General features: G+C 51.5%; 1 protein-coding gene across 1 annotated transcript in view; it reads right to left on the bottom strand.

The window, feature by feature from the left end:
- The window catches only part of NHEJ1 (non-homologous end joining factor 1), a 1,360,764-nt gene that overhangs the window by 1,031,795 nt on the left and 311,759 nt on the right, over window positions 1-17,210 (bottom strand). Inside the window, exon 4 of the mRNA XM_086958444.1 lies at window positions 13,021-13,159. Within this exon, the coding sequence (XP_086814570.1) occupies window positions 13,021-13,159 (139 nt within the window). The remainder of the gene's footprint in view (window positions 1-13,020; window positions 13,160-17,210) is intronic.

Raw genomic sequence — 17,210 nt, 5'->3', positions numbered from 1 at the left:
GCAGCTGTCTCGCAGAGCCCTCCGAGATCAGGACATGGTCGGACAGGTTGCCTGATGCTGGGCCCACTGAAACTTCAGGTCCCACTGCAGAGCCCGCATCCGCCATCGGGTGTGATGCACCAGAAGGATGCAGGAGGCCATCAGTTCCAGAAGCCGCAGCGTCAACCTGACCGAGACTCGGGATAAAGGCTGAAAGATCAGAATCGGAGCCTGAATATCCCGAACCCGCTGTTCGGGAGGATAAACCCTAAACTGCGCCGAGTCGAGAACCGCTCCGATAAAGAGGAGCTTCTGGGAGGGGCACAGGTGTGACTTTGGCACATTGATGGAGAACCCCAGCTGGTGCAGGAGGTCTGTCGTCGTCTGGAGGTGGCTGACGACTGTCTGGGGTGAGCCCGCCTTCAACAACCAGTCGTCGAGCTAGGGGAAGACTGAAACCCCTAACCTGCGCAGATGAGCTGCGACCACCGCCATTACCTTCGTGAACACCCGTGGGGCGCTGGTAAGGCCGAAGGGGAGCACAGTAAACTGAAGGTGCTCGTGGCCTACAGTGAACCGCAGTTAGCGCCGGTGGACCGGCAGGACGGGAATGTGGAAATAAGCGTCCTGCATGTCCAACGCTACCATCCAGTCTCCTGGGTCCAGGGCAGCTAAGACCTGAGCAAGTGTCAGCATTTTGAACTTCTCCTTCCGGAGGAAGCAGTTGACGTTCCGTAGATCCAAGATAGGGCGTAGGCCCCGTTTGCCTTTCTTGGGTACCAGAAAGTAATGGGAGTAGCAACCACACCCTACTTCTGGCCCAGGAACGCGCTAGATGGCCCCCTTGGCCAAGAGGGCCATAACTTCCGCTTGCAGAAGTCGCAAGTGATCCCCGACACGCGGTGGTATTGCGGTGGCATGGCTGGAGGAGTCGCCGCGAACGGGAGGGAGTAGCCCCTTCAGACGATTTGCAGCACCCACCTGTCCGAAGTGACAGTGCACCAGTGGAAGAGGTGAGGGCGAACCCTGCCCCCCACTGGCGTCACGTGGGCCTGAAAGCACGGACTAGGAAGCTTTAGAGGCAGATGCTGTGGGGGAAGGTGTGGACTGACCTCGCCGTTGTCCCCGACCGCCACCACGGCGATTTCCACGGCCGCCACCGCGTCGGAAATTAGTGTGCGGTGCGTGGCTGGCAGCACGAGTGGGGGCGCCCCTTCCTTGGCCACGAAAGGAGCCAAAGGCACCCGTGTGCTGGCACGGGGCCGAGAGGCCCAAGGACTTGGCCATAGCCCAGGAGTCCTTAAAGAGCTCAAGCGCATGGTCTGCCTTGTCGCCAAAAAGGCGACGGCCATCAAACGGCATGACCATGAGTGTATTCTGGACATCGGCCGAAAAGTTGGCGGACCTCAATCAGGCGTGGCGACGAATCGCCACCGTCGTTGCCATCGCTCTGCCCAGTGAGTCGGTGGTATCCAGCCCACACCGGATGGAAAAACGTGCTGCATCTCGACCCTCCCCAAGGGCTTGGGTGAGTTTAGCCCTGACCTCCGTCGGGCATTCTGGCGGCACGCCCGCGACCGTGTCCCACAGAGAGTGGGTGTAGCGGTCCAAGAGGCATGCGGTGTTGGAAGACCGCAGTCCCAAACTCAGGGAGGAGAATACCTTCTTGCCGTATTGCTCGTACCTCTTAGATTCCTGATCGGGCGGAGCTGTCGGGAATGCGGTCTGGGAGCTGGAGGCCTGGATGACCAGCCTCTCTGGGTGGGATGGGTGGGCAGGAAACAAGGGTCGCCCGGGGCGGGCGGTGGTGTCGGGCCACGTTCCTATCTACAGGCGGACCTGTAGCGGGCCTGGACCAAGTGCCCAAAAGAAAGTCAGTCAAGGCCTCATTAAACAGCAGCAGAGGCTCAGCCGAGCTTGACTGTGGTTTAAGGACCTCAGTGAGGAGGTTAGTCCTCACGGTTGCGACAGAGAGCTCAAGGCCCAAGGCCCTGGCCGCCCGCGTCAGCACCACACTGTAGGTTGCCCCCTCCTCCGTAGCCACGGTAGGAGGTGAGACAAAACCAGTGTCCGGTAAAGTGCCCAGACCACTGGCATCCCCAAGTTCACCTGTCCAGTCCTGCTGGGACTGACAATCACGTGTCAGAGGGCCCTCAGACCCCTCCCAATACACCTCATCACCCATCTCCTGACAATCAGGGTTGTCAAAGGATGGGGCCGGTTCATTGAAGTAAAAATCTCCAATCAGCGTCGAATACGGCGCTGAGCGGCGTCCCTCCGACGCCGAAACCGGATCGAGGGAGGCATCAGGGACGGCGTCGCCCGAAGGCGGCGTCGGAGGGGACACCCTAGGGATCGGCACCGGTGAGGTCGTCAGGTGAACCGGCGATGACCCGGATCCGCAAGCAGATCCAGCGGGCCCTGCGGCGCCGGGCTCGAAGGCGGCGGCGGCGGGGCCGAAGCACCTGCCGGCGCCGGGGCCAAAGCAACCGACCCGCTGGGGCCCCCAGACAGGTCCGCTGGGCCCGAAGGCGCCGCGGAGCCCGTTGGAAGAGATAGCGACCTCATGGCCATGAGGAAAGGCTCGATCTCCTCCGGCGTCGCGTCCTGCCCAGGGACCGGAGGGTATGAAGCAGGCCGCGACGCCCACGACTCCGACGGAGCCGCGTGGGCGGAGTCACCCGAACCCCCGGTCGTGTCGGGGGGAGTCGGAAGAGCGATGATGTCTCTTCGACTTCTTGTGCTTACTTGACGACTTCGAGCCCGAAGACCGATGGTGACTCCCGGAGCTATGATGGCTCCGACCCCGCGACCAGTCCCTCGATGTCGTCGTGGTCAAAGCCGAGACAGTGAAGGCACCGGCTGTGAGTGTCAGTAACCGACATCAGTCGGTCACAGTCCTCACAGGGTTTAAATCCAGGCATCCCTACCGGCATGGTTCGGAGTTGAGAAGACTTCGAAAAATGATCAAAAAGGATCACTTATTGACTATGGGTACCACTTTTTCTGGATCTGCACTGCTGGCGCAGAAAAATGAAGAACTGACGTCAGCGCGCGAGGGCGGCGTCCAAGTACTCCGGCGACATCATCCCGGCGCCAACGACGCACGCGGAGCCGCAGACGACGCCTAACGACGCGCAAGGGTACTGCTACGCAAAAGTTTCCGGATCCAGACTGATGTCTGGGGATATTCTAAGGTAAGGAATCTAATACTAACCTGTTTCTTTCAAATATTTGTAACTATTTCTAGTGTGTATTTTTAGGTGTTATGTTTTTACATACACATTTTATTGCTATTTTATTTACCGTGGGGCTCCGACTTCGACGACGGGGAATATTCAAGCATGTGAATCTATGAAAGACACCCTAATACTGGAGAACAATGGATACGACCCCCGGAAGACTGATATTGCATTTGAAAACATTATGTGACACATGGTGTCTCAATTTTATCCCTGCAGTGTTTACAAGGAAATCAATGGGGAAGGTTTGTTGGGATAATACATATGAATGGGATGTAGACTCTTGAGCCTTATTCATATCTTTTGTTCTCCTTTCTTGTTCCATTTGAAGTAATTGTATCCCATGCAAGGGGAATTGCCTCCACACGTATGGATAATTTTAAGGTTTTGAGCCCCATGAATTGACCGATGTAAGGTAATAGGGGGACTGTGACTGGGACTGATAGAAATCCTGAGGAAGACCGGTTTGACTCTTTTAGCATGGTCGAAACATGCTGACATTCACAGCAGGTTAAGGAGGGGTGTTAGGAGTAAATAGTCAGCTCTAAACACGACTATCCTTCCCGATTTTAATCCTGGCTGGGGGACGCTGGAATAAAGTTGGATTATAGGATACCCACGAGCCAGTTTTAATCACTCTTTCACTTCACTTTGTCTACCACTGTTCCCAGTCTTTTGATTTAGCACTAATTAGGACTATTTTTATGTTGTTTGTTTTCCCCTTCCCTATGCTCCATCCTGTGCGTGGCTACGTCAGGGTGTATTGTAAGCAGACCCTATGATGAAGCATGTCACACACATTCGTGTGTGAATGAGGGCAGTTTTCAACAACACGACTAGTGTCACTGCATACGATCACTTGTGTCTCCTCTCTACCCCTCTTGGTGTTATGTCTAAGTAGGGGGTTTGGGGTAGATGAGTTGTTAACCCTCACCCCTTCCTTCTTGTGTGAAATAGCCTTTGTTCTGTCCCCGGATATAAAATGCAGACCCTGTTAAGACTGTCAGATCAGTTAGTCTATACCAGTATTTACACAAAAACATTAAATAGCACTATTTTATTTCTTTTATAGCGCTACATCGTGATGTCATTTGCATATTGTCTTACTTGGTGAGTCCCCACCACTTCTTTTTTATAGGACTTGTGCCCTGGGAACAAGAACCGCGGCCTAGAGGCTAGCGACATACGAGTCAGAGCTCGGGGAGGCAGGTGGAGCCGGGCATGGAGATCGGCTGCACACGCACTGTGGCAGTGTGAGGCGCGGACAGCACCTATGAAGCTAGCAAAGGATCTGGGAAGCCCAGGCTCTCGGTGGCCGTGGGGAAACGGAGCAGGAGCTGGGAGTGTGGAACGGAGGCACCGAGCCTCGGCGGATGCAGCCCAGTGGCAAGGCCACGTGGCGCAGGCCTGGTAAGGCTGGATACAAGCAGGGGCCAGGGCACCTCCTCCTTATTAGTTCAGTTGCATGATGTTGATGCACCATGACAGGGGAGGGGAAGTTACTACAGTTGGCTATGCCTTGTATCAGGTGCCCCACATGACTCTACCAAGCACACACACCACCTGACACCGGAAAACAAATCCTGGGAGAGACGGAGGACAGTGGTCAAGACCAGGCAACGTCATAGCGACTGCACGTAGTGGGTAGCAAGCTCTTCCAAACACGAATAATGGCGCAGGCTATCAGAAACGATGCCACATCTTATGACATTATGACGTGGATTGCACGGGGGTTAGCGACCCCTAAACGACGCCATGTAGTGCATGCATACCTCAAACACATGTATTCAGATTGCCTACTTACAGAAAACACACCTAGGGAAAGGAGACCTCTTTAAGCTCTACAAAAGACGGCGGTACAGGTCTGCGGCACGACGTACGCCGCATATGCTTGGAGGTGCTGGGGGGACCAGATGGCCCCGTATGGGACGGTTACATTAGAAACCTGGAGGCGAAGAATGCCCCCACCCCTTAGACTGTGAATGAAGGTACCATACCACCATGAGAGCGGGGTCACAGTACACCCTGACAGAACGGACCAGACGTAACCAAGACATATGTCCAACATGACCCATTGACAGTGGCCACGCTAGGCCCAAAACCCACCACATGAAAGTATCACAGGCCTACTCCACCCAACAGATACAACACAATAACTAAAGTCTGCGAACTCCACACACAATGGTGGCCGGAAGGCATAAGGAAGTTACACATGTTATGAAAAAGTGGAAGTGCTGTTTCTTCATCAAAGCTATTCATGCATCATTGAGGAGCAGACATGGGTCTGCACTGTTAAGCTGTGTTAAAAATCAATAAAGAAATATAAAAAAAAGAAGGTGGGAAGAGCTTCAGAGGAGAATTAAAGGGGACGTTGGATTTCTACTACTCAGAATTCTCTTGCCATAAGAAGGCTACTTTTAGTCTATTTGTGAGCGAAAGATTCACCTGCTCCTTATCACCACTCATTTTTAGTGCGCTGTAATTTATACTGAAATCACTTTTTTACAAATGTACATTGTGCAGAGCTTGATTCAAAGGGATTGCAGAGTATTTTTAGGGAGAGAGTTTTGAAGTCCTTCACAAAAATGTAACCCGCTTTATCTGCATTTTACCAAAAACAAAATAAATTAATGCATATGTTGGACATAAAACAGTTTAACAACTTTTTTTAGACACAGAATCTATTTTTGAGTTTGATATAAAAGCCTCTGTGGATTTCTGTGCAGCCTCCCTAGAGAAAGACACCTAGGAATTTTACAACTCCGGGCCAATACATTTGGGCTCCGTGGGGTGATCTCCCCTTCAGGGGGCGTGGGGCGATCTCCCCTTCAGGGGGCGTGGGGCAATCTTCCCTTCGGGCTGCGTGGGGCAATCTTCCCTTCGGGCTGGGTGGGGCAATCTTCCCTTCGGGCTGGGTGGGGCAATCTCCCCTTCGGGCTGCGTGGGGCAATCTCCCCTTCGGGCTGCGTGGGGCAATCTCCCCTTCGGGCTGCGTGGGGCAATCTCCCCTTCGGGCTGCGTGGGGCAATCTCCCCTTCGGGCTGCGTGGGGCAATCTCCCCTTCGGGCTGCGTGGGGCAATCTCCCCTTCGGGCTGCGTGGGGCAATCTCCCCTTCGGGCTGCGTGGGGCAATCTCCCCTTCGGGCTGCGTGGGGCAATCTCCCCTTCGGGCTGCGTGGGGCAATCTCCCCTTCGGGCTGCGTGGGGCAATCTCCCCTTCGGGCTGCGTGGGGCAATCTCCCCTTCGGGCTGCGTGGGGCAATCTCCCCTTCGGGCTGCGTGGGGCAATCTCCCCTTCGGGCTGCGTGGGGCAATCTCCCCTTCGGGCTGCGTGGGGCAATCTCCCCTTCGGGCTGCGTGGGGCAATCTCCCCTTCTGGCTGCGTGGGGCAATCTCCCCTTCGGGCTGCGTGGGGCGATCTCCCCTTCAGGGGGCGTGGGGCGATCTCCCCTTCAGGGGCGTGGGGCGATCTTCCCTTCGGGCTGCGTGGGGCGATCTCTCCTTCAGGGTGTGTGGGGCGATCTCCCCTTTGGGCTGCGCTGGGCGATCTCCCCTTTGGGCTGCGCTGGGCGATCTCCCCTTCGGGCTGCGCGTGGCGATCTCCACTTCGGGCTGCGCGTGGCGATCTCCACTTCGGGCTGCGCGTGGCGATCTCCACTTCGGGCTGCGCGTGGCGATCTCCCCTTCGGGCTGTGTGGGGCGATCTCTCCTTCGGGCTGCGTGGGGCGATCTCTCCTTCGGGCTGCGTGGAGCGATCTCTCCTTCGGGCTGCGTGGAGCGATCTCTCCTTCGGGCTGCGAGGGGTGATCTTCCCTTCAGGATGCGTGGGGCGATCTGCCCTTCAGGATGCGTGGGGTGATCTCCACTTCGGGCTGCGTGGGGCGATCTCCCCTTCGGGTTGCGTGGGGCGATCTCCCCTTCGGGTTGCGTGGGGCGATCTCCCCTTCGGGTTGCGTGGGGCGATTTCCCCTTCGGGTTGCGTGGGGCGATTTCCCCTTCGGGCTGCGTGGGGCGAGCTTCCCTTCGGGCTACGTGGGGCGAGCTTCCCTTCGGGCTGCGTGGGGCGAGCTTCCCTTCAGGCTGCGTGGGGCGAGCTTCCCTTCAGGCTGCGTGGGGCGATCTTCCCTTCGGGCTGCGTGGGGCGATCTTCCCTTCGGGCTGCGTGGGGCGATCTTCCCTTAAGGCTGCGTGGGGCGATCTTCCCTTAGGGCTGCGTGGAGCGATCTCCCCTTCGGGCTGCGTGGAGCGATCTCTCCTTCGGGCTGCGTGGAGCGATCTCCCCTTCGGGCTGCGTGGGGCGATCTTCCCTTTGGGCTGCGTGGGCCGATCTCTCCTTCGGGCTGCGTGGAGCGATCTCTTCTTCGGGCTGCGAGGGGTGATCTTCCCTTCGGGCGGAGTGGGGCGATCTCCCCTTCAGGATGCGTGGGGTGACCTCCCCTTCGGGCTGCGTGGGGTGCGCTTCCCTTCGGCCTGCGTAGGGCAATCTCCCCTTCGGGCAGCGTGGGGTGATCTCCCCATCGGGGGCGTGGGGTGATCTCCCCTTCGGGGGCGTGGGGTGATCTCCCCTTCGGGCTGCGTGGGGCGATCTCCCCTTGAGGGTGCGTGGGGTGATCTTCCCTTCGGGGGGCATGTGGTGATCTCCCCTTCGGGTCACGTATGGCGATCTCCCCTTCGGGGAGCGTGGGGTGATCTCCCCTTCAGGCTGCGTGGGGCGATCTCCCCTTCAGGGTGCGTGGGGTGATCTCCCCTTAGGGTCACGTAGGGTGATCTCCCCTTCGGGCTACGTGGGGCGATCTCCCCTTCGGGCTGCCTGGGGCGAGCTTCCCTTCGGGCTGCCTGGGGCGAGCTTCCCTTCGGGCTGCCTGGGGCGAGCTTCCCTTCGGGCTGCCTGGGGCGAGCTTCCCTTCGGGCTGCGTGGTGCGATCTCCCCTTCGGGCTGCGTGGGGTGAGCTTCCCTTCCTCTTTTGCTTCTTTCTTTCTACAGCCTCGATTTGTTTCTTTTGCCTGTCCTCCTTTGAGTGAAGATGTCCCCACGCTGAGAGTGGAACCGAGCTGCAGCACAAATAAACTCCCATCTCTTTTTCTGCGCTGGATAAATCTAGGAACAGAGAATTGCGCCACGCAGGAGAAATTACTGGGTGTTCCTGTAATACCCTAAACTGTCCTAATCAGATCCCTAAGATAATAATGCGCGGAACCATCCAAAGACACTGGGATTCAGTGTGAACACTACATCACCCTAAAAAGCTTTATTGGTTTAAGCCGGGCATCTCGAATTTCTACTGGATCTCACAGGAACAACCAACAGATCAGTGACTTGTAGAAAGCACCAACAACCAGACTCCTCTTGTTGACAAACTTACCTCTGGCGAGATCTAAATCAGAAGGAGAAGTGTGGCTCACTGGTTAGAGGAGGCAGACCTGGAAGCAGAGGTCAGCCCGGGACCAGGGTTCAATTCCCAGCTCGGCGGGGTCTTGAGTCCTAAAATGTCCATGGACTCGACAATTCTAGCTCCGGTGCCTACTCGATTCACGGGTTCACACTCTGCGACTCTGGGCAATAGCTTCCTTAATCTCCACAACGGCCCCTCGCGGCGGGATGCCTGGCTTTCACCTTGCGGATACCCTGCCAGGGTTATCTCACAGGGGAATACCAGGACGGGTTCCCTAAGCAAGCACTTAGAAACTGCTCGGTGATTTGCGCTATATAAATTCCTATACATATAAATTCCTGTACATGGAACCTCCATTTGCATCATCAATGATGGGCTCGCTCTCTCCTCTAAGCAGGGGCCGCCTGGGTGTAGCTCAAAGCAGAGTCAATCAGTCTCAATGGCCTCCACAATCTCACATCATTGATTTCAGTTCGCAATAAGCCTAAAGGCTCCTCGTGGTGAGACTCTCAATAGGTCTGAGAAGCACATAAGCCTCTGCGCAGCCTAGAACCAGGGATGAGGGGATGGATAGCGAATCCGCCCACTTGTTGCTTCCTCGACACTTAGCTCCCATTTGAAGGAGAGTGCAGCGACTCTTCCAGGGCTTTGCTATCCAGGACAGGCGGTGGATAAACAGTCTGAAAATCAAATCTGTTAGCTTCAGGCTGGTGACCTGCGAAATAACTGTACTCCGGGGAGAAAAGATTGTCCATTAGTTAATTGAAAAAGTTCCCACAAACACAGGCTTTCTAACGGGACTCTTGGGTCCAAGGCTCCTGTGGACATGTTTTCTGACCAAGCAAAAGGATGTAGGTGCGCAAATACTACGAGGATGAATATTGCAATAAAGATTTCCTAAGGAGACTGTTGTAAATAGGTGAAGATAGATGACAGGATACTTCTAGTTGATTACATGTAGATTTATTGTAGGACACAGCAGAGTAGTAGAACAGTCTGGTCGAGATTAGAACACACACAGGTATTCTGGGAAGCTAAGAAGGTGAAAACACTGAGAAAGGGCTAATGACTACTGAAAGCCATATTACAAGAAGAATCAATATACAACAGAGACTGGGCTCATGCAGCTTTTGGACAAGTGGGCCGAAGGCAGCTGCCAATGTGCTGCCTTCTCCAGGAAAGAACTCTGCGTGGAGTTTGCTCGAAGTGGATGTAAATTTGTGTCCGGCATTCTCAGCTCTGTTGGACAAGACCTCGGAACTCATCCCTTTTGAGGAACTGGCGGGAAGGATCCGGGTGCAAGCCTCACTACTTGGAATTCTAATGGAGCGATGGGAAGACTGATCACGGCTCCCAGGAAGGGCAACTTGCAAGGGAGGCGCGTGCTTAGAATGTGCTTGACACAGCCCCACCTCCACTAAGTAATGCACCCTCCTGAAAGGAGCACTTTCACATTGACAAACTGATAGCGAGCTTGTGTGGTGTGGTATATAATGCTAAGCAGGAGACTGTTATGGTAACTCCAGTGTATTCAGTAAAAGTACTAGTTTGCGCCAGTATTCGTGTATGATCCGAGCCCGTGTCCAGCAGCAGCAGCAGTAGCGCCGATATATTCACTCCTGCTGCGGCGGCACACGGGCTTGGGTCATACACGAATACTGGCTCAAACAAGTACTTTTACTGAATACACTGGAGGCTTATTAATGCCAAATGAGTTGCTCCTTCGCCCCTTGAAGTCAATCTACATTATAATTGGACTGAATAACATGGGTACTCATTACCGCTTAAGGCCTGATTTCTGCAAACAACGTCCACCTAGAGGGACGCTTTGTAAGTATACTTATTGCTGGATTCATTTACACCGACACGCGAATTTCATTACATTATCTTTGCCCTGAAGTAGCCCTTGTGAAGGGTGAAACGTGTTGGCTGTCTCTACATGTGTATAAACGACTTTTGAAAAATAAAGACTTGCAACAAAACCCACAACACCTGCTAAATGGACTCTGCTGTGTGTGCACTGTAATTTGCTGATCTAGTGTATTGCCTCCCATCGGCCTTTTCTTCTGTATTTATTGTGCTCAAGTGGCAGCTGGCCATTTGAGGTGGGTAATACGAGTTTAAAGTACATTTTACTGACTCGCCGTTTACCCTGCTGCCTTGTCCTTTGTTGATATGAAGCTGAGGAGCCACCAGGTCTCCATTTGTTTCAATATTATCCTGGCGGCACTATCCGAGCCTCACACTTCAATGCAAATGCAATAGAAAGAAAACATAGGCTCTCAGCATATCACTTCACAGGTACTTAGGACAGCCATGTTTCTGACTTTCTTAACTCCCTCTATATGAGAGATATGCATGCACTGTAAAAATGTCAGCTGTATTGGTCTGTTCCAGTATTTACACAAATAATGTCAAATCCGCTATTTTATTTCTTCTATATTGCTACTGGTCCCACTGCAGGGCGTCAGAGTTCCTATCGTAGCATACACATTGTACATCGACAGTAACTTCTGCACCACAGATCTCTCCAGAGAAAGTGTTCGCCTCCAGAGGTGTCTCACCATTATTATTATTATAAGATCTCTTCAAATGGAGACTTTGCAATCAACTAAGCAGAAGAGATCTACTGCCATGTTTTTCACAATGTTATTTTAAGGCTGTGGTTAGCACATTATGTACAATTATTTTCTATGATTTTAGAGGTCAGCACAGGTGCTCTTTATCACCGGTAGGAGCTTTGTATTATATATTAGTTTTTAATTAAGACAGTGATTCATATCTTGTTGCTGCTAGCATGATGCACTGTAGCTTTGTTACTGAAAATGAATGCACTTTATACCTTGCTGCTAATAGTTACAGATAATCTGTAACAGAAGATACTAATTGCTCTTTTCTTTTGCTACTAATTGCTATTGTGATGCTTTTAATACTTGCTACTAGCACAATGCACATTAGTTTCGTCGCTGAGAGCACGATGCACTTTATTCAGTCATTGTAGACTGTTATTGGAAAATAGACTGCTAATACAAAATAACAATGATTTCAACTCAAAAAGAAGAAAATCAAAGATGATACAATGAATCACGTGCAGAGTTGGACTAAAATGTCGACGTTTCGGTCTTTTAAGAATTTTCATAAGACCATCATCAGGACGATATAATTCAACATACAGTAGATGACCCTTTTTAGTCAAATATAAAGGTCTTCCCTCTGTTCAAAGGAACATCAGTGGTTCCAATTATTTTGGTATTAGATGGCAAAAAGATTAATCCTTTTATACCAGGAATACTTGTGCTCTTAAGTTGGAAGAATTCCAAGTAGTAGCAAGGGATCCAATGTTTGTAGATCGGTAGGAAGACGACCATTCAATTCTAGTCTTTGAAATAGCAAGGCGAGGAAAGGAAATCTCAATCGAGGAAAAAAGCGCCGGACCGCAACCTGTTCGAGTTAAGGTTATGTTATTTTGTATTAGCAGTCTGGACTTTCTGTTTAGATAGACCAAAGGTGATAATAATCTGTACCTTGAATATCTAAACAATATCTGTGTATGCACCCTATTTTTATAAAAATATTTCTTTTTTGTAAATACTTTTTGCCTTGAAAACAAATAATAATTTTCAGACAAAACAAAATCCTGGTTTTTGAATTTATTTACTGTGTTAGTGGGGTAACATTGTAGATATTGATCTTATATGACTCTTTATTCCAAATTAATGATTGATTATAGCAACTGATTAACAACAGTTCTAGGATCCTTGATTTTTATAACAAGTCCTAATATCGCTGACTAATAAGCAATTAAACAAAATCCCTTGCTGGCCTCTCCTTTATAATAAGTATTGCCCGAGCCCGCAAGGGCATATTGGGTTGCTCACCTCCATATCTCGTCAACTTATTTTAAGGCATTGTATCCATATATGTTCAATCAGACTTAGTGCTTGATATGTACTTCTTTGTAATGATTTAATTAATCAACAAATAAATGTATTTACTTACTTACTGTCATGTTTCCTCTTGTTGTCAACTTATTTGTACAAAAGATTTTCTGTTTAACTGTATCAATTGAGGAACAGATTTTGCGTCGAGGATGCACCACATTTTGGGTACAACCTTGATGCAAAATCCCATTTGTTAACTCTAGTAATGTGCTTACATGTACTCATGATAGAGCTGCTAAACATATGTGTGAGGTCTTAATATCGGATGTCACTTCCAACAAGGTCATTTCCTGTGAGGTTACTTCTTGTGACACCACTTCTTGCGAGGTCACTTCCTGTGATGTCACGCACCAGGAAGTCACTTACATACTGGCACCTCTGTGTTTTTTTAGGACGTATGCCCTGTGTAACGCCATTGCTGAACACCGGCACAATATTCATGGTGTGAGGTGCAGTCACACCTACCTCGGCTCAGCGTGGCGCCGCCCTCCCGGTAGTCCTGGATCTCCGCATCCTTTCGCAGCAGGAGGGCGGCCAGCTCCTGGGAATGGCGCTCCAGGGCCAGGCTCATGGCCATCAGGGGCCGCAGGAGGTGACGAGAGACCTGCAGGGACAGACAGACAGCAAGGTTAGGGCATGCTATTCCCAGTAGGGTGACCAACCGTCCGTAAATTTCACGGACCGTCTGTCATTTTAGTATGATGTCCACAAGACGTCCGTAATTACAGACATCATACTAAAATCGAAATGGGAAATCTCGGAAAGGAATGCTGTTTCCCATGCGAGAAGCCTCTCGCTCTTATCTTTTAACCTGAAGAGGCTGCCTGCAGCCGCCCCTCCTGGACCTCCCTCCTGCAGACTGTGGAGCGGCCCATTGTCAGTCTGAGACTGCAGCTGATTGTCAATCTATAAGTGCTAATGGGCCCAATTGTAGTGACAGCATGTGGGGGGCCTTCTCCTGCATGGGACTAAGGCAAAGCATTCTGCTTTTGTCTTGGCACCACGCTGGAGAAAATACAAATAAAATAACTAAAACAGTTTTCACTGTACACAGATTTCAACATACAATTAAAAACTACTATTTATTAATGTTGATTGTTACTAGCACAAATCTTGATTGCAGAAAGGGCCCGATGTCGCTTCGCAAAGTTGCGCGCATACTGAAAAACTGTTAAGTGCACGATTGGATAAACCTTATATAAACTTATTTTGACTCGTATTTATTTTGGTTGTCTATTTACTTACTTATATATTATTGTGCCACCTCCTCTGATATGTCTGTAAAACGTACGTTTCGTCCCAAATTTTTGTCCTGAATTTTGACCTTCTGTCCTGAATTTTTGTCCTGAATTTTGACCCTTTGTCCTGAATTTTTACACTGACCGTCCTGAATTTGCACCCTGCCAGTTGGTAACCCGAGTTCCCAGGGTGCCAGGCAGGGAGAAGGGGGCTCTGCAGAGGGGACCCCTCTCGAGGAGGGAGGAGCTGGGGTCCGACAACAGCGCTATCTGGAAAGAGCATCTTGAACAAGAGTGTCAGAGAAAAGTTTACTCACCTGTCACCACTCTAGTGCATGGGAGCAGCGCCATCTGGTGCCCGCTAGCGGAACACGCGCCACAGCTGTAAACAGCGAGTGCGGCCAGCTGTCCAGCATGGCATTAGAAGTAACATAAAGATGAACTTTTCTATACACCCGCTTGTTTCTGATGGTTTCTCTTTTTAGAAGTACTTTAAATTAGTGGCCATTAGCAGATCAGACGGATGCACAGAGGATCTAGTGCCAGGAAGCCGTTTGGTCACAGTGCGCTCTATCAAGAATCTTTTTCATTTCATTTCATTTCATTTCATTACACAATCTGTGCGAGAGCGGGCGGAGAGGGGTTCATGGGGACGCCGGGATTAGAACCAGGCCGTTACACCATAGCTCTTTATTAGTTAGCAGACCAAAGAAGGGTGCAGAGGGTCTCCCGTGCCCCCCACACCCCCAGACCCTGCCTCCCGTGCCCCCAGTTGTGTCCTTTACATCGCGAGATCTCAGGACAATGGCTCCGCAGTTAGAAGGCGGGTCTTCAAGTGCAAAAGTTACTACACCAGGGCGGGGGCAGCGGTCACTAGAACAAGCCAGTAACATGTTCATACTGTGGCATGCTCCCACCCCGACCCTCCCCACCCAAACACCACCGACCCAGAGCCTGTACACAATCATGTGGGGCTCACCCGGAGTCTGCATGGAGAGTGACTGCAAGAACCAGAGCCTGTATACAATCATGTGGGGCACACCCGGTGTCTGCATGAATAGTGACTGCAAGAACCAGAGCCTGTATACAATCATGTGGGGCACACCCGGTGTCTGCAGTATTGAGTGACTGCAAGAACCAGAGCCTGTATACAATCATGTGGGGCACACCCGGTGTCTGCAGTATTGAGTGACTGCAAGAACCAGAGCCTGTATACAATCATGTGGGGCACACCCGGTGTCTGCAGTATTGAGTGACTGCAAGAACCACAGCCTGCATACAATCATGTGGGGCACACGCGGTGTCTGCAGTATTGAGTGACTGCAAGAATCAGAGTCTGTATACAATCATGTGGGGCACATCCGGTGTCTGCATGAACAGTGACTGCAAGAACCAGAGCCTGTATACAATCATGTGGGGCACACCCGGTGTCTGCAGTATTGAGTGACTGCAAGAACCAGAGCCTGTATACAATCATGTGGGGCACACCCGGTGTCTGCAGTATTGAGTGACTGCAAGAACCACAGCCTGCATACAATCATGTGGGGCACACGCGGTGTCTGCAGTATTGAGTGACTGCAAGAATCAGAGTCTGTATACAATCATGTGGGGCACATCCGGTGTCTGCATGAATAGTGACTGCAAGAACCAGAGCCTGTATACAATCATGTGGGGCACACCCGGTGTCTGCAGTATTGAGTGACTGCAAGAATCAGAGTCTGTATACAATCATGTGGGGCACATCGGTGTCTGCATGAATAGTGACTGCGAGAACCAGAGCCTGTATACAATCATGTGGGGCACACCCGGTGTCTGCATCAATAGTGACTGCAAGAACCAGAACCTGTATACAATCATGCGGGGCACACCCGGTGTCTGTAGCATTGAGTGACTGCAAGAACCAGAGCCTGTATACAATCATGCGGGGCACATTCAGTGTCTGCATGGAGAGTGAATGCAAGAACCAGAGCCTGTATACAATCATGTGGGGCACACCCGGTGTCTGCATGAACAGTGATGGGAAGAACCAGAGCCTGTATACAATCATGTGGGGCACACCCGGTGTCTGCAGTATTGAGTGACTGCAACAACCAGAGCCTGTATACAATCATGTGGGGCACACCCGGTGTCTGCATGAATAGTGACTGCAAGAACCAGAGCCTGTATACAATCATGTGGTGCTCACCCGGTGTCTGCAGTATTGAGTGACTGCAAGAACCATAGCCTGTATACAATCATGTGGGGCACACCCGGTGTCTGCAGTATTGAGTGACTGCAAGAACCAGAGCCTGTATACAATCATGTGGGGCACACCCGGTGTCTGCAGTATTGAGTGACTGCAACAACCAGAGCCTGTATACAATCATGTGGGGCACACCCGGTGTCTGCAGTATTGAGTGACTGCAACAACCAGAGCCTGTATACAATCATGTGGGGCACACCCGGTGTCTGCATGAATAGTGACTGCAAGAACCAGAGCCTGTATACAATCATGTGGGGCACACCCGGTGTCTGCATGGAGAGTGGCTACAAGAACCAGAGCATGTACAATCATGTGGTGCTCACCCGGTGTCTGCATGAAGAGAGAATGCAAGAACCAGAACCTGTATACAATCATGTGGGGCACCTCCGGTGTCTGCAGTATTGAGTGACTGCAAGAACCAGAGCCTGTATAAAATCATGTGGTGCTCACCCGGTGTCTGCAGTATTGAGTGACTGCAAGAACCAGAGCCTGTATACAATCATGTGGGGCACACCCGGTGTCTGCATGAACAGTGACTGCAAGAACCAGAGCCTGTATACAATCATGTGGGGCACACCCAGTGTCTGCATGGAGAGTGACTGCAAGAACCAGAGCCTGTATACAATCATGTGGGGCACACCCGGTGGCTGCATTATTGAGTGACTGCAACAACCAGAGCCTATATACAATCATGTGAGGCACACCCGTTGGCTGCATGAACAGGGACTGCAAGAACCAGAGCCTGTATACAATCATGTGGGGCACACCCGGTGTCTGCATGAACAGTGACTGCAAGAACCAGAGCCTGTATACAATCATGTGGGGCACACCCAGTGTCTGCATGGAGAGTGACTGCAAGAACCAGAGCCTGTATACAATCATGTGGGGCACACCCGGTGGCTGCATTATTGAGTGACTGCAACAACCAGAGCCTATATACAATCATGTGAGGCACACCCGTTGGCTGCATGAACAGGGACTGCAAGAACCAGAGCCTGTATACAATCATGTGGGGCACACCCGGTGTCTGAATGAACAGTGACTGAAAGAACCAGAGCCTGTATACAATCATGTGGGGCACATCCGGTGTCTGCAGTATTGAGTGACTGCAAGAACCAGAGCCTGTATACATTCATGTGGGACACACCCGGTGTCTGCATGAACAGTGACAGGAA

This window comes from Lissotriton vulgaris, chromosome 2_1, assembly GCF_964263255.1.
Source record: "Lissotriton vulgaris chromosome 2_1, aLisVul1.2, whole genome shotgun sequence".
NCBI lineage: Eukaryota > Metazoa > Chordata > Amphibia > Caudata > Salamandridae > Lissotriton > Lissotriton vulgaris.
The sequence above is the reverse complement of the archived record's forward strand: the minus strand, read 5'-3'. Positions and strand labels throughout refer to the sequence as shown.